The sequence below is a fragment of the Anopheles merus genome, chromosome 3L (assembly GCF_017562075.2).
Source record: "Anopheles merus strain MAF chromosome 3L, AmerM5.1, whole genome shotgun sequence".
NCBI classification, from domain to species: Eukaryota; Metazoa; Arthropoda; class Insecta; order Diptera; family Culicidae; genus Anopheles; species Anopheles merus.
In genome coordinates, this window is record NC_054085.1 from 35,968,421 (window position 1) to 35,987,766 (window position 19,346).

The 19,346-nt window shown below is 42.4% G+C and overlaps 1 protein-coding gene across 5 annotated transcripts; it reads left to right on the plus strand.

Annotated features, from left to right (window-relative positions):
• Positions 1 to 1,970: 1,970 nt before the first annotated feature.
• LOC121600106 (allatotropins-like) lies at positions 1,971 to 19,277 on the plus strand. 5 transcript variants are annotated; one of them, XM_041928412.1, is made up of 4 exons: positions 1,971 to 2,097; positions 3,469 to 3,782; positions 18,340 to 18,719; positions 18,785 to 19,277. In XM_041928412.1, the coding sequence occupies exons 2-4, from the start codon at positions 3,777 to 3,779 to the stop codon at positions 18,948 to 18,950; spliced, it is 552 nt and encodes a 183-aa protein (XP_041784346.1). In that variant the 5' UTR covers positions 1,971 to 2,097; positions 3,469 to 3,776; the 3' UTR covers positions 18,951 to 19,277. The 5 variants fall into 5 exon arrangements, with proteins under 5 accessions (XP_041784346.1, XP_041784349.1, XP_041784347.1 ...); XM_041928415.1 differs by having other exon boundaries at positions 3,622 to 3,782; XM_041928413.1 differs by having other exon boundaries at positions 1,971 to 2,085.
• Positions 19,278 to 19,346: the final 69 nt, after the last annotated feature.

Sequence of the window (19,346 nt, forward strand, 5' to 3'; positions counted from 1 at the left end):
TTCATTTTGCATATATTAGGGCGTGTTGTAATGTAAACTGATTCGTTGTACTCCGCTTGATTATTTATTCACATCAAAAAGATGGCATGTCCCATTTCATACACATAACCTTTGACCCTTTCAAAAATGAAACAAAAACAACGGCCATACATATATCCGAACGTATCCTGGCAAACTTGCGTAGCTTCCAGCCACCAACCGTGAATAATGATATCTTCATAGCTAGAACTCACACCCCGCGTGGGAGAAACAACAAATCACCCCCAAAACAGAGAGTTTTTCAAACCACGATAGTATGCGTCACCCATTTTGCCAGTTCGTTCGTTGTGGTCCAGATTGAAAAACGCTCCCAATAACGTGCTCAATTGCTACTAGAAGCAATATTTGTTTTGCAATCGAAACACTCCGCATACGGCTGGCGGCATCGTGCATGTGTATGCAGTTACGGTCGTTTTTGTTTTTCACTCCACCACCGCCGTTTACAGGTACAAAACGATACGAAACATCACTGCAGGTCTTCCTTCAGGGATACAGAACACAAGCGGCTGTGCTGTTTCGTTAGAATTTTAAATACTTTTTGGCTCACCATTGTATGCTTGTGCGACCTTACCGAACGAGAAACAAACGTTACCTCCTCATCTTGGAGCTATAACAGAAGCAATAGAAAGAAAAAAAGATGGTGTAAGGCACTGATTGTTACGGTTATTTTTTTAAGGGTTTTGCGTATTTTGGATAGATTACACGTTGCGTTGTTATTGGAAACCGGGACGAACGAAACCGTACCGATGCCAGCTGTCAGGCTAGATGCCGAATAAAGGATGCGCTTTGTTTGATTGTTTATTGTGTGTGAACAAACGCGATCGGTGGAAATCTATTATGCTGTTTGCGTTTTTACGCAGTATATTATTCACAATATTTTAACAGCCCTTGGGCGGTGTAATTGTTTCGCAAGGCTGGCACAATGGCTGGCGAGTTTGGTGCGGTTGTATGCTAAGCATTGAAAGCGGAATAAACGAGTTTGATTTTAAAACGTAAGCTATTTGCTATTTGCAGCATTCAGTGTTGCTGGAGAGCTTTAATTTTAACCACAGCAAATCGTGTGTTATCATAGGCTGACAGGGATATATTCACACGCCCGTGACCTACGATGAACTCCCTGAAGGCTTTTCCGTTCACGGTATGTAAATTTTACGACATAATCACCGCAACTTATAGAATAAATTCTGGAGCGTTTACACTAACATGCGGCTTTAAGAGACTTTAAGGATATTAGCGCTTGTTAGACAATGTAGTGTACAAAAAAAACAGGGCATAATTGTGTCAGTTTCTGTGTTACTGTACACATAAACGCCTAAAAGTATGCAATTATAACGATTGTCTGGAACGACTTTATAAAACTACTGTTCGCAGCCAAATATTGAAAAAAGGCTTCAATTTCTATGAACACAGTTATCCTCTTATCCAAAAGATTCACTCCTTATCATTCATCATCGAATGAACATTACTCCACGTGCGTCAGATGTAACACGAACACTAAGACGTTCTTAATCGGTCTATTGATTGTTTTTTTTTCATCACTTTGATTAAGGGTTTGTTATGAGTTTTTATCGATATGACATCATAATTAACACCTGAGTAATATTACGGTAGCGAATGTTTAACTCAAAGTTAAAATAAATTCTTCATTAATCATCAACATGCGATGAACCGCCAGCATCCCGGCGAAGAATGAACGCGTTCATCGCTTGCTGTGGTTCGGATGTCGGCTAGCATGCAGCGCGCAACGTGCTTCTACACCCATGCTTGCGCCACACGAGCATGCTACCGGGCGTAACGCAACGTAACGGTGTGGCAGACAGACGCTCGCTTACATACTCACAAACACACACGCACACATCGCCGCTGGCTTCCGGCGGGAGCTTCCATCGGTGAATAAAAGGAAGTGATCTTCACGAGCCGGCAAGCACTCGTTTGCGACAGGTCTTAGGTTACGGAGCTGGCTCGGGAGCTTTTGAAGTTGTGCGATATTGTTTTTTCGGTGTTGGTGCAGTGCTGCTCGGTTCTATCGGATGCTCTGTTCTCAAAGTGAGGAGTCAGGTGCGTGCACTGAAGAGTGTTGAGTGAAAGTGGAGCATCGATGCACATTAACACTTAGAACCCGATTTGCTATGCAAGTTGGAAAGTGAAGTGATATTGAGCGCGATTTGTAGTTGTACAGCGTGTGTAAAATGTGCAATAAACAGTAATATCAATCAAGAGTTTGCTGGCTTGGCAAATCGAAGGAACAGTGCTAACAAACGCTTCAAAAAACATGAGAAAACTAATTTCATTAGGGAGGTGTTCGTCAACGCCTAAATGTAGGCAAAAAGTTATTTCTAAGTGAAGTGTGCTTGAGTTCATAAAGTTCTTTTTTCTTTAGCCTGTTCTTAGAGCTTGTTTCCTTTTTTTTTTTTGCTTTATCTTGTGCTGTGTTTGTGTGTGCTGTATGTGAATTTTCCCCATTTGGTACGAAGAATAGCTTGTCACATGCAAACGAAAAGCCACGCTACGCTGATTCCATTATCATAAGAACCCTTCGCCAAGAGGCGCCCTATGCTCTCGAAACAACACGCTTAAAACACATGTGATTTTTTTTTGTCTACAATGCAACCTACGACTGACCATTGTTTCATCCACGAGGGTCCGGGGCCACTGAGTGCCTTTCAAATTTAAATACACTCCTCTGCAAGCAGAAATGATCCGCTAGCTTCACATGAAAGGAATTCTTAGCGACAGTTGCCGACACGCTGCTATGCCTTTGCACCGGTGCACTCTTCCACTTCCATGATCACAAACAATTGAAATGTGTAGAAGAAAGGGGATTTTCTTTTTATTGTAACTGTAACACTTAAATGCCAAAGTGATGAGGGGGAATAAACAACACACTAGCTGCCAAGAGGCTGGGGAGCTGCTGTTACTTTCGCGTCAGCGAGAAAGTGAAAGATCGTCGAAGAAAATTTACATACATACAAAGCAGCTTTGCCAGCGACGGTGGACGGTGGCAGCCATTTTGATAGTTTCCGGCGCGCAACACGTCACACGTATGGTAATGAAGTGTTTGAAGGATGCATCTTTGCAACGGTCGATTCGTAGGCGTACATGATGCGAACGATAAGCAGGATCGTCGAGCAGGAGGAGGCGACCTTAGAAAGAAACAAATGCTTCCGGTTTTTTGTTCTGCACTGCTGCTTTTGTTCACTATTTCGCGAAAGTTGCACGAGGTGGAAGGATGAGAACACTAGCAGCAAGTGTGGCACAATTTATGAAACACACTCACACAACTCATGAATAAAATTCTCATTTAGTTGTTTTCTCGATGGTTCAAATTCACTCCCCCTGATGAAGGTGTAAATCACTCATGTGAATCTTTGCACTCACGCCTTTAATTTGTTTCCTTTTTAATCGGCTCCTTTTTTGTGTATCATACAGGCAATAGAGGATAAGGCACGTGTAGCTGCTAGAAAATAAATCAAACCACAAAGCGCTTGCTCGTGCAGTGATTCAAATAAATCAAAAACAGTGAAAACCATATATTCAACAAACTTCACATTTTCAAATCTTAACAAAAACTTTAACCATCAGTAGCAAAATTTCCAAAAAAGCATAACGAACTGCATAACAGAATCAACAACAGGAACAAAGCTTACAGCAAAAAAGTGCATTCTACTTTTACCCAGAAACAACACGCATAACAGTAACTTCCGGTAACTCATACTTCAACCTCAAACAACACCAAAATGGAGGTAAGTAACGATGCCATCTGCTCGTAACTCAATCTTAGGTGCCCGCATTTGGCCGTCGCTTAATTTATTGGAAGTTTGTGTCAGGGCTACCGTGCAGCGGCTCTGTCCGTTAGATGGTGAAATCTTTCCGAAAAGGTGGACACGGTGTAGGTTCACCTGCTACCGAAGGTAAGGAATCAATTTCGATCATAATCATGATTGAAAGGTGTATGACAAGGGTGTTTGCAGTTGTAGCTATGGAAGCACAGCATTGGGTAGGCTTGACAAAAATTTGCCCCACCAGCTAGAAATGCACTGAACGTGAAGGATGATTTGCTGAACGCAACACGCACTAGCACTTGGTAAACGAAATGAAATCGCTACTTAATGATCTACTGTAGAAAGGCACATTCCATACCTTTAGGCGTGTTTTAAACTGTTTGATACGTTTCTGTTAGCAATGTTAACCGAAGCCGTTCTTTCTGTAAAACGCCTGAAAGTATGCAATACAGTTCCACAGCTTCCAAGATTCCTTGTTTTAATACTGAAATTCTTTGCCGATAAATCTATCAACGGTTAAATATTTATAAAACTATTCAAATATTATGATGATTTACCATATTACATACCTTTAGGCACTGAGTCAGGACGAGAAGTGGGAAAAGTTGTTTTTGTCCTTTTGTCCTAAAATAAGTAAAAGAAAACATCAGTAAAGCGAAAGAAGTAAATCTCGTTGATTGTTGTTCGAAAATATACAATACCGGGAATTAATGCAGTTAATAAAATTTAAAAATCAAGCAAACGAGGCCACTTTCCTTCAAGTAAACAAATGCTACCCTTTTCCCTGCATCCCGTCTTTCGGCAGACAAAACTTTTAAGCCGCGAGCAGAACGGTGATCAAAATAAGATAAACGTCTAGCGTTTGTTTTCCCTCAGCTCCGCCTTAATCAAACCAAAATGGAACCATCGTTTGTTTTTCCCTCGCCAAGCAGAAGTTTCCCAAGGGAATACTATACTGCTGCAACGCTCGTTCCAGCGGAAATAAACAAACTTTTCTCTGGATGCGTTTGAATTCGCGGGTTCGTTTTTTTTTTTCTTCGTCCTACTCTATTTCATTGCTCTTCTCTCATTGTAAGTGCACAAACGTGCTGGCATGCAACAGTTTATTGTGATAAATCTTTGTACACGAATCACGGGAGTGACTGTGGCTGAGGGACGGTTTCATCTACCATTGCAATTACGGTCACACGGCAAACATTTTTCCAGTGGCAAACAGAATGAGAAATGGCAAGCGACAAGAGACAAGAGCCATTATGCAGCAGAAACAAATGAGCATTGTACAGCTCATAAGCAAACCGTTTGTACCGTCATGAGTATAGTGCGTTCCGATGGCATAGAATAGAGCAATAATCGTGCCAGATTGTGATGTATAGAAATGTTGCCTTTTTTCCTTACCAGTTAATTCCAAAGAATGAATCAATTCTGTTGACAAAACACTCTGACGCCGGGATTCATTACGAGTGAAAGGAAGGGAAAAGCTCGGACCTGTTTGTACATAAAACCTCCCGAGGGTAATCAAGATGCTTTGTTTATTCAATAACACACACACACACATCCACCCAACAATATCGTGGGATCGCAGCTATTTAGCCTTATTTAGCCTGTAGCACTCTACTCAATGGTATCATACTCTAGGATCTGAAAACATATTCTTAGCACAATCATTTAGTGTTGGCTACCAAGCCATCTGAAATGAGCATGAAATTACGCCTAAAGTTATGCAATTTGTATGAAACTATTACCATAACAGCATAATGCAAGGCCATACCATTACTTTTACTTTAAAGGACAAAATCTAATTGGAAAGGGTAAGGAAAAAAAGTTAAAGAACCACAGTTTGTTTTTCGGTTAGGCTCACACACAACAACAACGAAAAAAGTGATTCTTCTGGGAAACAATAAAACGGGTGATTATGGAACACAGTTTTTTGTTTATCTTATTCTTCAGATTCTAGCCAACCCAAAGCAGTCACTCTCTGTGTTTTAAATTCTACGAGGCCCGCATTAGACCCGAGGGCAACAGGTTGCTCATCTCCGGTCTACATTGTTGAGCAGAGTACTCGAAAGCACTGCCAATTCTGTACAGAAACGCCTGCATGTAGGCAATGAGGTAAAAAGACGCGTCGGTTGACCTTTCGCGATGAAAGAAGCACTCGAAAAGGCTAACTATTTAGATATTTGATACAAAAATTGTTGAAAAGAATTAAAAGCCATTTATAAAACTGTTTTGAAATTACAATAAGTAGTAGTAGTTTGAATTTAAATACTTGAAGTGTATGTTTGCTATTTGGTATGATATTTAAGCCACCGTAACGAATCCATTTTTTACTCTGCCTTTGCTTTTTCCAAAAGTTCACTTGCTCTTTTAACAACCGTATGTCCTCGCTACTTCCCTTGACAAGATACAACACAAAAAGGTAAACCACCCCATTTGTATGTCCCTTGCGTAAAATGGGTCACCTAAAAAATACCAAAGAAAAACATCACTCCCCAATGTAAGAGAAACGAAAGGTAACAATGCTACCAGCAGCGTGCCGACCTGTCAGAACAATCGCATTAACCTGATCCTTGCGAGCCGTTCAATCTGCCTCACGATCTGCAACCATTTGCCTGTGGGAAACTTACGCCTATTCTGTAATCGTAGGCGGCAAGAAAACCTTGCTGTGAGGCTGTGTTCGTAATTCTACAATTTTACTAAATGCTGCCCACCTGTGCCTACTTTCCGGCGCTTTCCGCCCTAAACGATTCGTGCTCTGAACAGACAAACCGAATGCGAAAGAGGAACAAAAACGCTTGTCTAGTGCTGTGCCCGTTTTGCTTTTCGTTCCGAGCTCAGTACACGGGACAGAAATGTAGAACGCCTGAATGAAAAGATTTATTGAGTGTTTCTTCGAGCGCACGAACTCCACTCAGCCCGATGACTCTTGCACCTTGAGGATGTTTAACTTCTATTCTTTTTTTTGTGTGCTGATGATAAACTGTCCCTTTCATGCCGGCGGCATGGGACAGTGCTTGGGTTCCGTCAGCCTGTGCGTAGGTCTACGGAGTTATGGGTCAGGGCAGAGTAGACAACAACCATTAGCACAAATTTAGGTAGTGTTTTAAATTAATTAATCAACCAGCTCGAAGGGGCGTCCCGCAGAAGATGCCAGAACATTTTCCGTCATCCACTCGTAACTCATCTGCATGCGAGTGGCGTACATTACATCCACACGTTTCATCCACAACTGTTTCACTAATTGCACAGCTAACGATCAAATTTCGAACAAGTTAACAAGGATGTGGTTGTTGCTTGGCGAAGATTATGCCCGTTCTGCGTGGTAAATTGATCGGATATAGATTGGCGTGCTAAAACTTACTTGCATACATCACACAGCCACACATAAAGGGGGTCGTTCGTACATTAAATTTGATTATCGCAGAATTTGCGGTCCGCGGTCGGCTCTTGGTCCTTAAATAACACGGTACCGACGGCCATTTATTTGCACTTAATTTACCCTCAAATGCCGTGGCTTTTTAGGGCGGGTGATTGGACGCATCGTCGACCGCTGACGGAGCAGCGATGACCTTTCCAGTGGCCCGTTGAAGGGTTCGGGCTGTAAGGTCGACTCCCACTTGTGAGGCAATCAGCAAAGCTGTTGAGCGGTGTTTTATTCATCCCAACATTTCTCAACGTTTGCATAATTAGAATCGGTTCGAAATTGCATACCTTCCTGTGGTTCACAGCGCAGCGATTAATGAACGGGAAAAAGTAACCGTGTTAATTTATTGGAAACGAGATGATTCGATAAAGCACTTATTGACTGACATTAAAGTATAAAAACGATTATTTTTTGCATCTAAACGTTATTAGCACATAAAGCATAAATTTAGGCGCAAGAACCTAAAGATGCTGTTTGGTATGCAATTTTGTCTATTGTTACTAGTGTAACTGTGTTTTATATCTTTATATCCAGTACCCAGCATATCATATACCCCGAAGATATTGCTTTGATTTCTTAGAACAGCTCAATTTTCAATAATTTCTCCTACACATAGAAACCTTAACCGGAACAATATAGAAATGGTGAAATCTTGCCACCGGGTGCGACCAACCTACCAACTACCCTTGTCAACCGCACTGCCATGCAAAGATCACACACAGTACAAACGAAGGCTGTCACACACTCACTATCACTTTCTACGAGCGCTGAGTAGCCTGTCATCACTTAACCTTCCCATTCAGTGTCACGGATGATGTGTGAAGCCCTACCTGTTGCTATTGCTTACGAGGCCAAAAAATGATACATGACATCATCCGCGTTGCGTTCGGTAACACGGAAGGCGTTACCGTTAGGTGAATGGTTCGATTAGCTCCGCAGGACAGAAGAGCCGTACTGGTTAAAGTGCAACCAATGCCAAATAATTGAGGGGAGAGTGAAAGGTACAGATATGAATGAACAATATGAAGGAATACCTTCTTTTTTATGGATAACGTCCCACAGTATGGCCCTAAAAATAGGATTGCTGACTTGTAGAGCGAACAAAAGCAAGGCAATACGAATGTTACGATACAAGGATTCCGGTCAAAGAAGCCTACAAGCAATACTGCCACCCACCAGTACAGTGGAACACACGAAACAGTTGACGGTTGATTTTGTATTTCGGAAAATGTTGAGAGTTTGCATGATTTTGTCCGAATTGAAACAGATTTAGTTGATTATAAACCTCGTCAGCTTTAGGTGGCTGACAAAAGGAAAACCTTGCTACTTGACTTTTTTGGTATCATGATATTCAACAAATGTAGTAATTGAAATTACATTTCACATGATATCATTCAGTACTACTAACTAATTCCAGTGAAAGATTAAAGTTGTAAAAAAATTGCATACATTTAGGCGCATTATTACCTTAAACACTATAGAGCTTTGGATAAATAGTGCATCAAAATTTGCCCTAAACGTAAATGAAATTTGTTTAATCCCTCTTTGAAGCTCACCTTCAATGCATTGCAAGCTCAAACCATTCGTTAAACCAATCAAGTCATTCCTCGGGCGTTCGTTGTTTGTTGCCGCAAAATAACATAGAACGCTTACTGCAAATGTGAAGTGGAGAAACACTTCTCTTATCGTTTTTTGAAATAACAATTTCCACCAAAACCCACACGAAAGTAAAAGTGAAAGTTGTTAAAAAATTTAATTCACCACAAACACCAAACAAGGGTTGCGACGATCGATCATAACGTGACGGTGTCGGTTCTCGCCGGAAAGAAGGCGTTGATACAAATGTTAAGAAAATATTGTGCAAACCACTCGTACGAGGTGAAGTGGTTTTTGTCACCGTATTGTAGAGAAAGCCAGCAGTGCAGCGGTGAGGTGAAAATAGAAAAGAATGATAAAATTTACACAGCCTAAGGCATTTTTGGGAGGATAATAAAAATAAACACAAGGTCAATACGATGGCAGTAAAAATATTGAGCAACACGGAAAGATTACTTTTTGGGCTATTTTATATAAACACATACGCACACAACGATCGAAGAGCTAAAAATGAACAAAGAAGTGAAGAGCAACGATACACTGCACCGTGGAACAGAAGCACCGGTTTTTGTTGGTAAGAACCCACGGAAATGCCTTCCAGTGATGTTAGGTAGGATAGAAGTAATCTATTCATACACCATTCTCACGATGCGCTTCTTTTATTTACTGCCAAGATATTTCCATACAATTACTTTTCAAGATCATCGGCTATTGTTGCGCTCAAATGAGTGGGCAAAAATGAACAACAATACTTTTGCCAGAATCTGCAATTTTTAAAGATAAAAGAAAATGACTCAAAAGAATTATTTTTACTTCGACAATAGTATCGTTTATTTTTAGTTCTCAATAAACTCAACGATACCGATCCCGTGCCTCCATATACGCTATCAGTGGGAAATTATGTTTTTCCTTAAAATGTTTCTGCACTCATAAATCTTATGATGCAAATCAATATATAGCCATAAGCTACGGATAAGCTTGAAGCATTTCTTCCTGTGAGTTTCTGTGTGTGATAATTAAACAGATTTATCATGCAGACTGCTTGCCCTGCACATATGGCGCCTAAATGTATGCACAGCACCATCTTCCCACACAAACAGAGCATATGGTATTAAGCCTAGCCATCGACGATTTAAAAGCTTGTTTGATTACTCTTCGTAGAAACCATAGCAACACATTTTAGCTGGAAACTAATAGCTCTGCTAACATAGCTCGTCAACACGAAACGGGTATCATATCCTCTTTCAACCGCCCTCGGAATCGTTATCACTTATCATAACAATAATTTTGCACCTGTGATTACTATTTCAAGATGCTCAACAGGGATCATGTTTTCACCACCGTTTAATTACACTCTATTACTCCCTCCACATCCTCTCGCATTACTCTGTTTTTCCTTGGTCGTGTTTGTTTAATCATTGGACTTATGAACTTAACACACGAGCATCCTTGGGCACGAGGCAAACAAGGTCAATCCTTCTGTACCTATGGTGTCTGCACCAAGCGGCCATAAATCATCGTTAGCATAGGGTTGTCTACTTCCCAGACTCCTCCTGAATTCCAACCAACCGTGTCTAAATAGTGAACTAATGTTAACTAACCATTCAGTTCTTCTATCTTGACCGTTAGCTCTCTGTGCGCTGGCTTCATTTCAATTGAGCCACAGTCTGAAAACGGTGGGTGAGAGTGAGTGAGTGTATAGGAGAGCAATGGAAATCTACGACCAAAAGTATAACCACCGGTGTGCATCGTGTGCACGTACCACCGTATGAACGCAATCCATTTAGTCGCACTCGAAACGCTTTCGAAATAATAAAAGTGATTATAAAACGGTAAGGAGTGCTCTTTTCCCCAGCGGATCCTCAAGTATCATGTACTTTGGGGAAAAACTCGTGTGCTGCTGTTTTTTTTTTTTTTTTTGTTCGAAGCAAACGCTAGTAGAATTGTATTCGAGATCTATGATTGTTTCAATCCAATCTACAATGGAAAGGAAACCTTGATTTTGCTGGAAGTGATAAAACGATGCGAAGAAAATTTCGGATTTCAAGTTTTTACAACCTTTACCTTACATTTTCCACGTTTTTTCACTTATATAGAAACATTCTACAGATTAAATCTTAATCTCTAATCGATCGTTTGGCATTAGGCGTACAGATAACGAGACATAGCACAGCCGAAGCATTATGCTCACACATTTGCCATTCAGCAATATTTTGATTGCTACAGTAAGGAACAATACACAACAAAGAATGTCCGAATGAATCAGCACCAAAAGCCCAGAGAGAGAGAGAGAGAGAGAGAGAGAGAGAGAGAGAGAGAGGGGGGGGGGGGGACAGTTTAAATTCGGCACGACTGTTCGATAAATGAGGGTATAGTAAAGGAATGTTTAACAATCACCAATCAATCAATCACTCTATGAATAGACTCGAGTGAAAGAGAGGACTACAAATGATAATACTGTGTCCTAGTGTATAGCTCACTGCGTGCAAGAAATATCATACCGTCTGCTGATAAAACAGTTTTCTCCCCACTGAAAGTCAGCCGTGATTAGAAAATTGAAATGTGCGTGCAATTAAACGCTTTCATGGCTACAAAACAGTGCTTTGTCTGTTGTTCCCTTCACTAGGAGGCTGTAAAGACACAAAACAAAGCTAATCTTGCATCTCGAGAATGGTAAATGACTCAGGCAAATTTCTCATCTCCGTTCTTAAAAGCTAACACCGACTAGACAGCATCGTTTTAATATACGCCTACAGTATACTTTCCTTCGCAAGAAATCACCGTCGGCCCACACTGCCCCGACGGACCATGTGCCATCCTGCAGCGCAAACAGTACGGCTCGTGCTTCACTTCACTCTCATATCAACGACTATCATAAATACCTGTGGCTTGTTGGCTCAACTTGACCGGACTGGACCTTGTCCATCGCATATCATGTCTTCCGGTCAGACAGCACGCGTTCGTATGTCAAGCAGGAAGCAAGTGGCTACATCGTACGTCGAGATGTTGCACAAGAGTTTGCTCAACAGTTGACTGTCCACCCCGGTCCCGGGGTGATGCCTGCAGCCCTGGCCAAGAAACGGTACGTTTTTGTGGAAGAAGCTTTGGTGTGGTTTGGGGAAAAGTTGCTAGTATTCTTCCTTCCGGTCGTAGTATCTATGCACGGACGTTCGAGCATAAGCGGTTGGGATAGTTGAAGAAAACGATTTAAATGCTGTACCGGTACGGGATGCTGGCTGGTAACTCGAATTGAACAAATATTTTTAAATCAGTAGTGCTTTCTCACACACTGATTTTTCCATTCGCATCAACATTGGCATGAAGATAGAGAAGACGTTGTGGAAAATGATAATATGACAGCACAATTACATGCTGACAGGCAGTGTCAGGTTCAGTCTTATTTGATGACTATTATTGATACACTATCAGCGTTTCAATCCATTCGTATAAACTCCACCACCATTTTATCACAGCTCATATTTACTCTTAGAATGCCTTGACACTACAATAATTCTTAATCACCATGGAAACACGTGATGGTACTAATGGAGACGCATGGTATGAGCTCAAGGAGACGCCCAGTACGTTGTAAAAAATAGGGTTTTATTCTTTATTCTTTGGAAAACAAGCCATGTTTCAACAGCAAACATAATTCATGTACTTACGCTTTAACACTGTGCAAACGTTCTTGAGCTGAATTTTCACGTTCCAGTGACATTTTAAACACAGATTTTTCGCTAGCAAAACCTTCTACGTACTCAAGATGTAACATACTACTGCTGCTCCTGCTGCCGGCGGTGGAAGCTTTCTTTTTCTCATGAGTATGCCTCAATCTATGTTCTCATTCCACCAGTATCTGGCGGCCAGTACGCCAACCCAAGAGCTTTGGGTCGCTTACTGTACTTGTCCTCATTACCCTTCGCCAGCTGTTCCGGTTCCCTTTGTATGCAAGGGGCCTATTACAACAATTAGCAGGTACTTGGGGCGCTCCTTCTTCTCTTCCACTTGGGGGCTGAAGAAGAATAGTGGCCTCTTTCCCCGCGAAGCGAAGGTTCGCTTACGAACGCTGAAAAAGTACGTCAACGAACACGGCAAGCTCATGTTGCTATTCACAATCGAGCGGCCGTGGTCGTGGTACCGCAGATGACCGCAGTTATAAGTAATGTGACTGCCATTATGCGTTTGCCAGCCACGCAATTCCCACCGGGACTTGTGCTGGTGGGAGAATGGGGCAAGAAAAGGTTTCGAGAAATGATGAAGATTGTTTCTTCTGTGACGTGTTACAGCCACCAAATGAAATGATAAAGAACTCTCACGGTCAGCGTCTAATGGAGTGTTCTAGCTACTTTTTGTTTTTAAATAAGAAGACTGTGTTGTTATTACATCAAGGTTCAAAACAACAAACAGTAGACGAACCGTCTAAACCTAACCATGCTTGCGTAGACATCTTGTACAGAAAGTCGCATACTCTGCGCCTAATAGTATGCAATTATCCATGACAAAGCATCCTCGTTGGGCTTAACATTTTGCCAGCTGCTTTCATATTCCCCTGGCGGCTTTGGGACACGCGAACCTTTTGCCGAAACTAACTTTTGGCATACGATTACTAATGACCCACGTCATGTAACATAAATATGGCATGGCAAGGGTAAAAGGGGGAGGAATTCTACCCAAAAGCGTGCCACAAAGATTGATTGATTTTCCCACAACAGCTGGTTGGAGCGGTGCTTGCTTTCAGAGCATGGAACACTGATGAAGATATAAACGAAGTAGTCGATCCAGTCTATCTCTACAAGCACAGTGTTTGTTTACGAAGTAAGTTCGAAAGGAAAAATAGTACCGCACCTTAAGAACTGTATCGGATGTGTCTCGGCTGTCTCGGCTGTTGCGGCGGGAAGAAAAGTTTTGCTGCTTCTCCGAAGGTTCCGGTACCACGCAAAGTTTCCTTTTGATCCATCGATAATGGAGTGCTTAACAACACCAATCAACACCATCCAGCCACGGGGGAAGCAGCTACGTCGATAGATTATCATTTATTGAACCTATGGGTCAGAAAGAAACAGAGCCAGTGTGAGAAACTGCTAGTGCGACGAAAGAAATCTTTCCAGCTTTTCTACCACTTCATCCTACACATTCGCACGCGCACACACGCACACATGATGGCAAGCATACGCTGCTAGCAAACATACCTTTAATGTTGACTTTACTTAAGGGATCAGTCCGCTACAACGTTGCCGAGCTCCATAACAAAACCGATTGCGTCCAATCCAAGGGTGATCCTTACGCACCCAATCTCTGATCCCGTACCAATGTTGGGGCGCCAATGTTGACACAACAAATTATGGATTCCCACCGCTGCGGTCGATGCAATCAATCGGAAAAACAAATGTTTATCCACCATTAGAGGGGCAGCACCGGTGGGGCTGTGAGTCGGGAAGGCAACTTTTCGTTCGCTCGAGAAGGGTCACAAAGCCCCGTCAAAGAATGTGACTCTTTCTTTGTCAGCACGGTCATACGGCTGTTGGGCACTACGCAGATGATGATATCCGCACGGTGCAAGTGGGCATGAAATTGCATTTTCGCGTTAAATTTTACGAGACAATGGGCGCACCGGAGCAGGAAGCACTTCAAACGCTGGGTTGAGAGCACGTTACCGTGCTTTGTGGTTCTCGCACGGTTTCTGGCTTGCTTCCAGCGAATACCATTGAAAAGATGTATGCTTTGAGGCTCTCTGAGCTTTTACTTGCTGCTGGTGGACGAATAAATATTCACCCGAATCCCGGGCTCCCTGGTGACAAACGTCTCCTTTCTTGAAGATGCTTTTTGTCCACGAAAAAGGGTCACCAATGGCACCGAATTTCGTGGGAACCATCCACACACACTGTCATCATTTTTCCATCTTACTTTTGGAACAAATAAACGATAATTTATTACCCTTGGAACATCTGTTGCACTGGAAAACCCTTTTACCTTGAAGTGCTTTCAAGGGTTTTATTATACTAATGTCTTGCAAACGAAAGCTCGTAAAAATTGAGCGTTGTTTTTTAACTTAAACCTCAGTATGAAGAAACAAAGCTATAACTCTTTGACATTTTGGTAAACCTTCTAATGCAACACGTCAAAACCACAAAGCGAGCAAGAAGTCAGCGGGATATTGAAATTGTGTCACAACAATGCAAAAACAATTAATCGGTTTCTTCGGCGTTCGGCTCCAGAATTCTTCGGCTACTGCTGAAGAAGTTGCAATGTGTGAAGGTATATCGATTAGTGAATCCAAAGGAAACCTTGATTTTGCTGGAAGTGATAAAACGATGCGAAGAAAATTTCGGATTTCAAGTTTTTACAACCTTTACCTTACATTTTCCACGTTTTTTCACTTATATAGAAACATTCTACAGATTAAATCTTAATCTCTAATCGATCGTTTGGCATTAGGCGTACAGATAACGAGACATAGCACAGCCGAAGCATTATGCTCACACATTTGCCATTCAGCAATATTTTGATTGCTACAGTAAGGAACAATACACAACAAAGAATGTCCGAATGAATCAGCACCAAAAGCCCAGAGAGAGAGAGAGAGAGAGAGAGAGAGAGAGAGAGAGGGGGGGGGGGTCAGTTTAAATTCGGCACGACTGTTCGATAAATGAGGGTATAGTAAAGGAATGTTTGCAGTATGAATCTTTGTTGTACATTCAGACTTATTTGCAATTGTTTATGGACTCAATCATTCAATATACTAGATTGTTCATCAATTATTCATTAAAATATCATGTGACTAAATATTTGCTTCGATATTTCATTTCATCCAAGTGTTGCTTGACAAGTTTCTATCTATAAACGCCTAAAAGTATGCAACTTGTGATGCAAAATTACTTGAACGCCCTCAAAACAGCTGACTTTCCGATTTTGAACAACTTATTCTACAATACATCTACTTTATCAAAATGTAACGTTTTCGGTGCAAATTTGGCCCATCTTTCCCCCAGTGCAGTGCAACAAAAACGGTGCATGTCAAATGCATACCCGCAACATAAACTGACCACATCCTACCACGTGTTTGCCGGCGAAACCTCAATCAAACTCATCACTTTTCAAGTTTTGTGCAACGTAATTACGATGTAAGCGCTACATTGTGCAACCGGTGCCGATAAAACGATTAACCTACTCCTGCTGGAACCTGCAGAAGACTGCAGAGTACACTTGCCTGAACATACACTCACCGACACTGCTTGTGCCTGAGGAACACCAAAGTCATGTTCAGGGCTGTTTCTACAACCTATGGTCAGCACAAAATTACCACCAAACATAAGCAGGGCTTCATGAAAGGAGGACCTTTTTCCCGAGCCGCCCCATCGATCGCTTTTTCTAATAAGTTTTTACCCTGCAGTTTGCCTCACTGCTCCCAAATCATCTCCCCGAATGCAACGATGTTGCCTTGTCAGTGTTCTGCACACGGCCCAAACTATCAATACCTACCTACAATGCTGCTGGCAGCGATCGAAAGCTTCCAGTGATAAATAACGTCCAAGCTTCGCTTCAAACGATACCGTCCGCAACTGTCAGGCCATTCGGTGAAAGTACGAACACAAACTTTCTCTTCTGGTCGCTCGATTTGGAACGGAGCGCAAATCAATTACAGCAAACCAAAACTGGAGAAAAACTTTGCACCGCACCCACTCCCGTCCACCGTAAATGAGGCCGAAGAAAGCGGAACACGTTGATCAAATTGAGTGCGACCGAGTCTATTTTCAACCCCGGTGGCCGGATATGTGTGGACGGCATTTCGCGTCGCACTGTGCTCGTCAGTTAGTGTCACGTAGTAATGATTAGCAGCGGTACGTGTAGGTTCCGGGCAGGCTCAAAACAGCACACGATGGTGGATGAAAGTATTGGTTGTGTAGCATCTTTTCCCCGCCGACGACCCGATTCTGAAGCATGAGCTTTTTTACAACGCAATCGATGACGCAAAACGGGCTGCCGGGATTGAGGTTCTCGAATGTCGACACACGGTGTAAGTGATATTTTATGAATGTTCCTCGCAATCTACACATGGTTTATTCCGGAGCTACTTTAAGGTAGTTTGTCGGAAAAGCGATATCATTTTCGTAAGAATATTGGGTGGAACGGGCTCAAAACATTTATGGGCGTATTCTCTAGCCCGTTAAGTATAGGCCGTGGGTGCGCCTAAAGGTATACACACGATGTATACATACATTATATACCTTTAGGCGAAAATTTACCTCACTCATCTCATTTCAGTGAACAAAAACACATTTCATGAGTGGTTTAAGAGTTTATTATATTTTATAATTGTGTTATAATGTTAAGTGAACTGCAAACTTATTTCTCTACGTTCAAAAATGAATCAAAAAGCAATCGTTTGGAATAGTTCCTGTGGAGTAAGCTCTATTTATACACACTATCATAAGGTACTATTCACCGTATCGCGCATTGGTAATGTGAGATGGTTTAATCCCTGCATTCAGCGAATGCAGCTTCAACGTCAGAATGCGAACACCCCATCAATATCCTGAACGAATCCATTCAGAAGTAATATTGAGTGCCTATTCATAGGTGCTGGTAGAACAGGCAATTGCAGAATGTACAAGATTTACATTAATAGTGATATATTGTAATAAAACCATTGTTTGCTATATGCTTAAAATCTTATATTGCTGAGGTACTTTTCAATTATAATAAAGAATAACGTCACATTTTGCCAACAATTCAATTAAACGAAACCAAACCAATCAACACTCGAAAGCAGCAACAGGTCTTAAATTGAATAACAAAAACAAATCCTTTAAACGGCACTGTAAAGCACTGCGCTGGTGACAATGACTGGGTAATCGAAAATTGATGGCTTCGGGCAAACGCTGCTACACGCGCGGTTTTTCCAAGTACCGTCCCCCGGCCAACCTTGCTACAGCGCTACCCTCAGCCAGACGCCTCCAAACGGCAGCGGTGAACCGTGGCAATAAATATTTATTGATAAATTAAATTTATTGCTCCATCACCGTGGCATGGCACGGGTGACAAGACGCAAGACAAATACGAGCATCCCAGTACTAAGGGATGTTGGCAGTTAGCTTTTTGTTGTTCCTTCCGCAAAAGACTATCAAGCAGCGTCGATCAAGACACCTCGATCCATCGACCACTTACGCACGTACTTACGGGCGCATGTGAGAGGCAATCAGTACAGATTGATTGTTTGTAATGGCATCTTGCGATGGAGCGGGAACAGACAACGGGATGACAGCTTCCGAGGGACGTTTTGCTACTTTTCTTGGAAATTTTCAATCAACCGTGTACTGTACTGATGCTGTGAATTTAATTATTGTAGAGGTTGCATTACATCTTCCACCAAGCTCCCGTGGTTCGCTGTGCCTTTTTGCTCTATCACAGTTTTCACAACCAAACAAGAAAGTGTTTATAAACCAACATCTTATTGATTCGATACTCTTTCATTTTTTTTTCTCTCTCTCTCGCTCATGACAGATTATGAAAATATCCATCTACAAGCTGCTGCTGTTCGTTATCCTCTCAACGGTGATGCTGTGCTGTCACACGTCCGAGGCTGGACCGGCCCGCCAGCTGGCCAGCCTGGCCGCGAGAGCCTCCAAGATCCCGCGCTCGATACGGGCGCCCTTCCGCAACTCGGAAATGATGACGGCACGAGGCTTCGGCAAGCGCCGGGCCCCGATTGGCGTAAGCTTCGGCAGTGGCCGACCAGCACACCACAGCCTGGGGGCGGGCGATGCTGAGTCAGCACCATGGACCGAGGAAAAGCACGACATCAGCAAGCTGATGGAGGATCTGGCGAGCGTCGATCAGAACGATCCCCAGCAGCAACTGGTCGGAGGAGATCAAGAGAACAGGTAAGAGCACAGAGTGAGAGTAACATTATGAAGAAGCAGATTTTTACCATTCCTCTCTTCACCAGCTTCCCGCTGGAGTGGTTTGCGAACGAAATGTCCACCAATCCGACACTGGCCAAATCGATTCTGCAACGTTTCGTCGACACCAATCGCGACGGGCTGCTAGAAACGGGCGAGCTGATGCCGGGCGCGGGAGCGAACGGTAACGAGCTTGGGTCTGAGCTGTTCTAAGAAACTTGTCTCCTCTTCAAAAGCTCACCCAAAGCAAAGTCATTAAGGGATGGCGTCGTCTGCTAGTGGCTTGAACGTGTTTAGACTGGAGTCTGGAGGGCATGGACAAAAGGGCACAGCTGCAAGACTCTTCCCCTGGACGCTACACAGTTATCTACATCTCTACGCCAATCAACCATCGATTTCTGCACAAGCAACCCCTTTCTTTCAAATCCAAATGAGGCTGGTATTATCCGTATTTCCCCCGATCTACAACTATATAAACTATCATTTGATTTATTGTAAACAAAAAGACTCCAAGAGCATATAAACTATACACAAAATCTTTGTAAAAGATTAAAATCAAATGATCCTCCTCTCCTTCTCTCTCTCTCTCTCTTACACTGCTAGAGGTAA

Bases quoted from the DNA above. Each gene is read 5' to 3' on its own strand.
- LOC121600106 (XM_041928412.1), top strand. The intron at 18,720-18,784 runs GTAAGAGCACAG...TCTCTTCACCAG, and splicing joins GGAGGAGATCAAGAGAACAG to CTTCCCGCTGGAGTGGTTTG.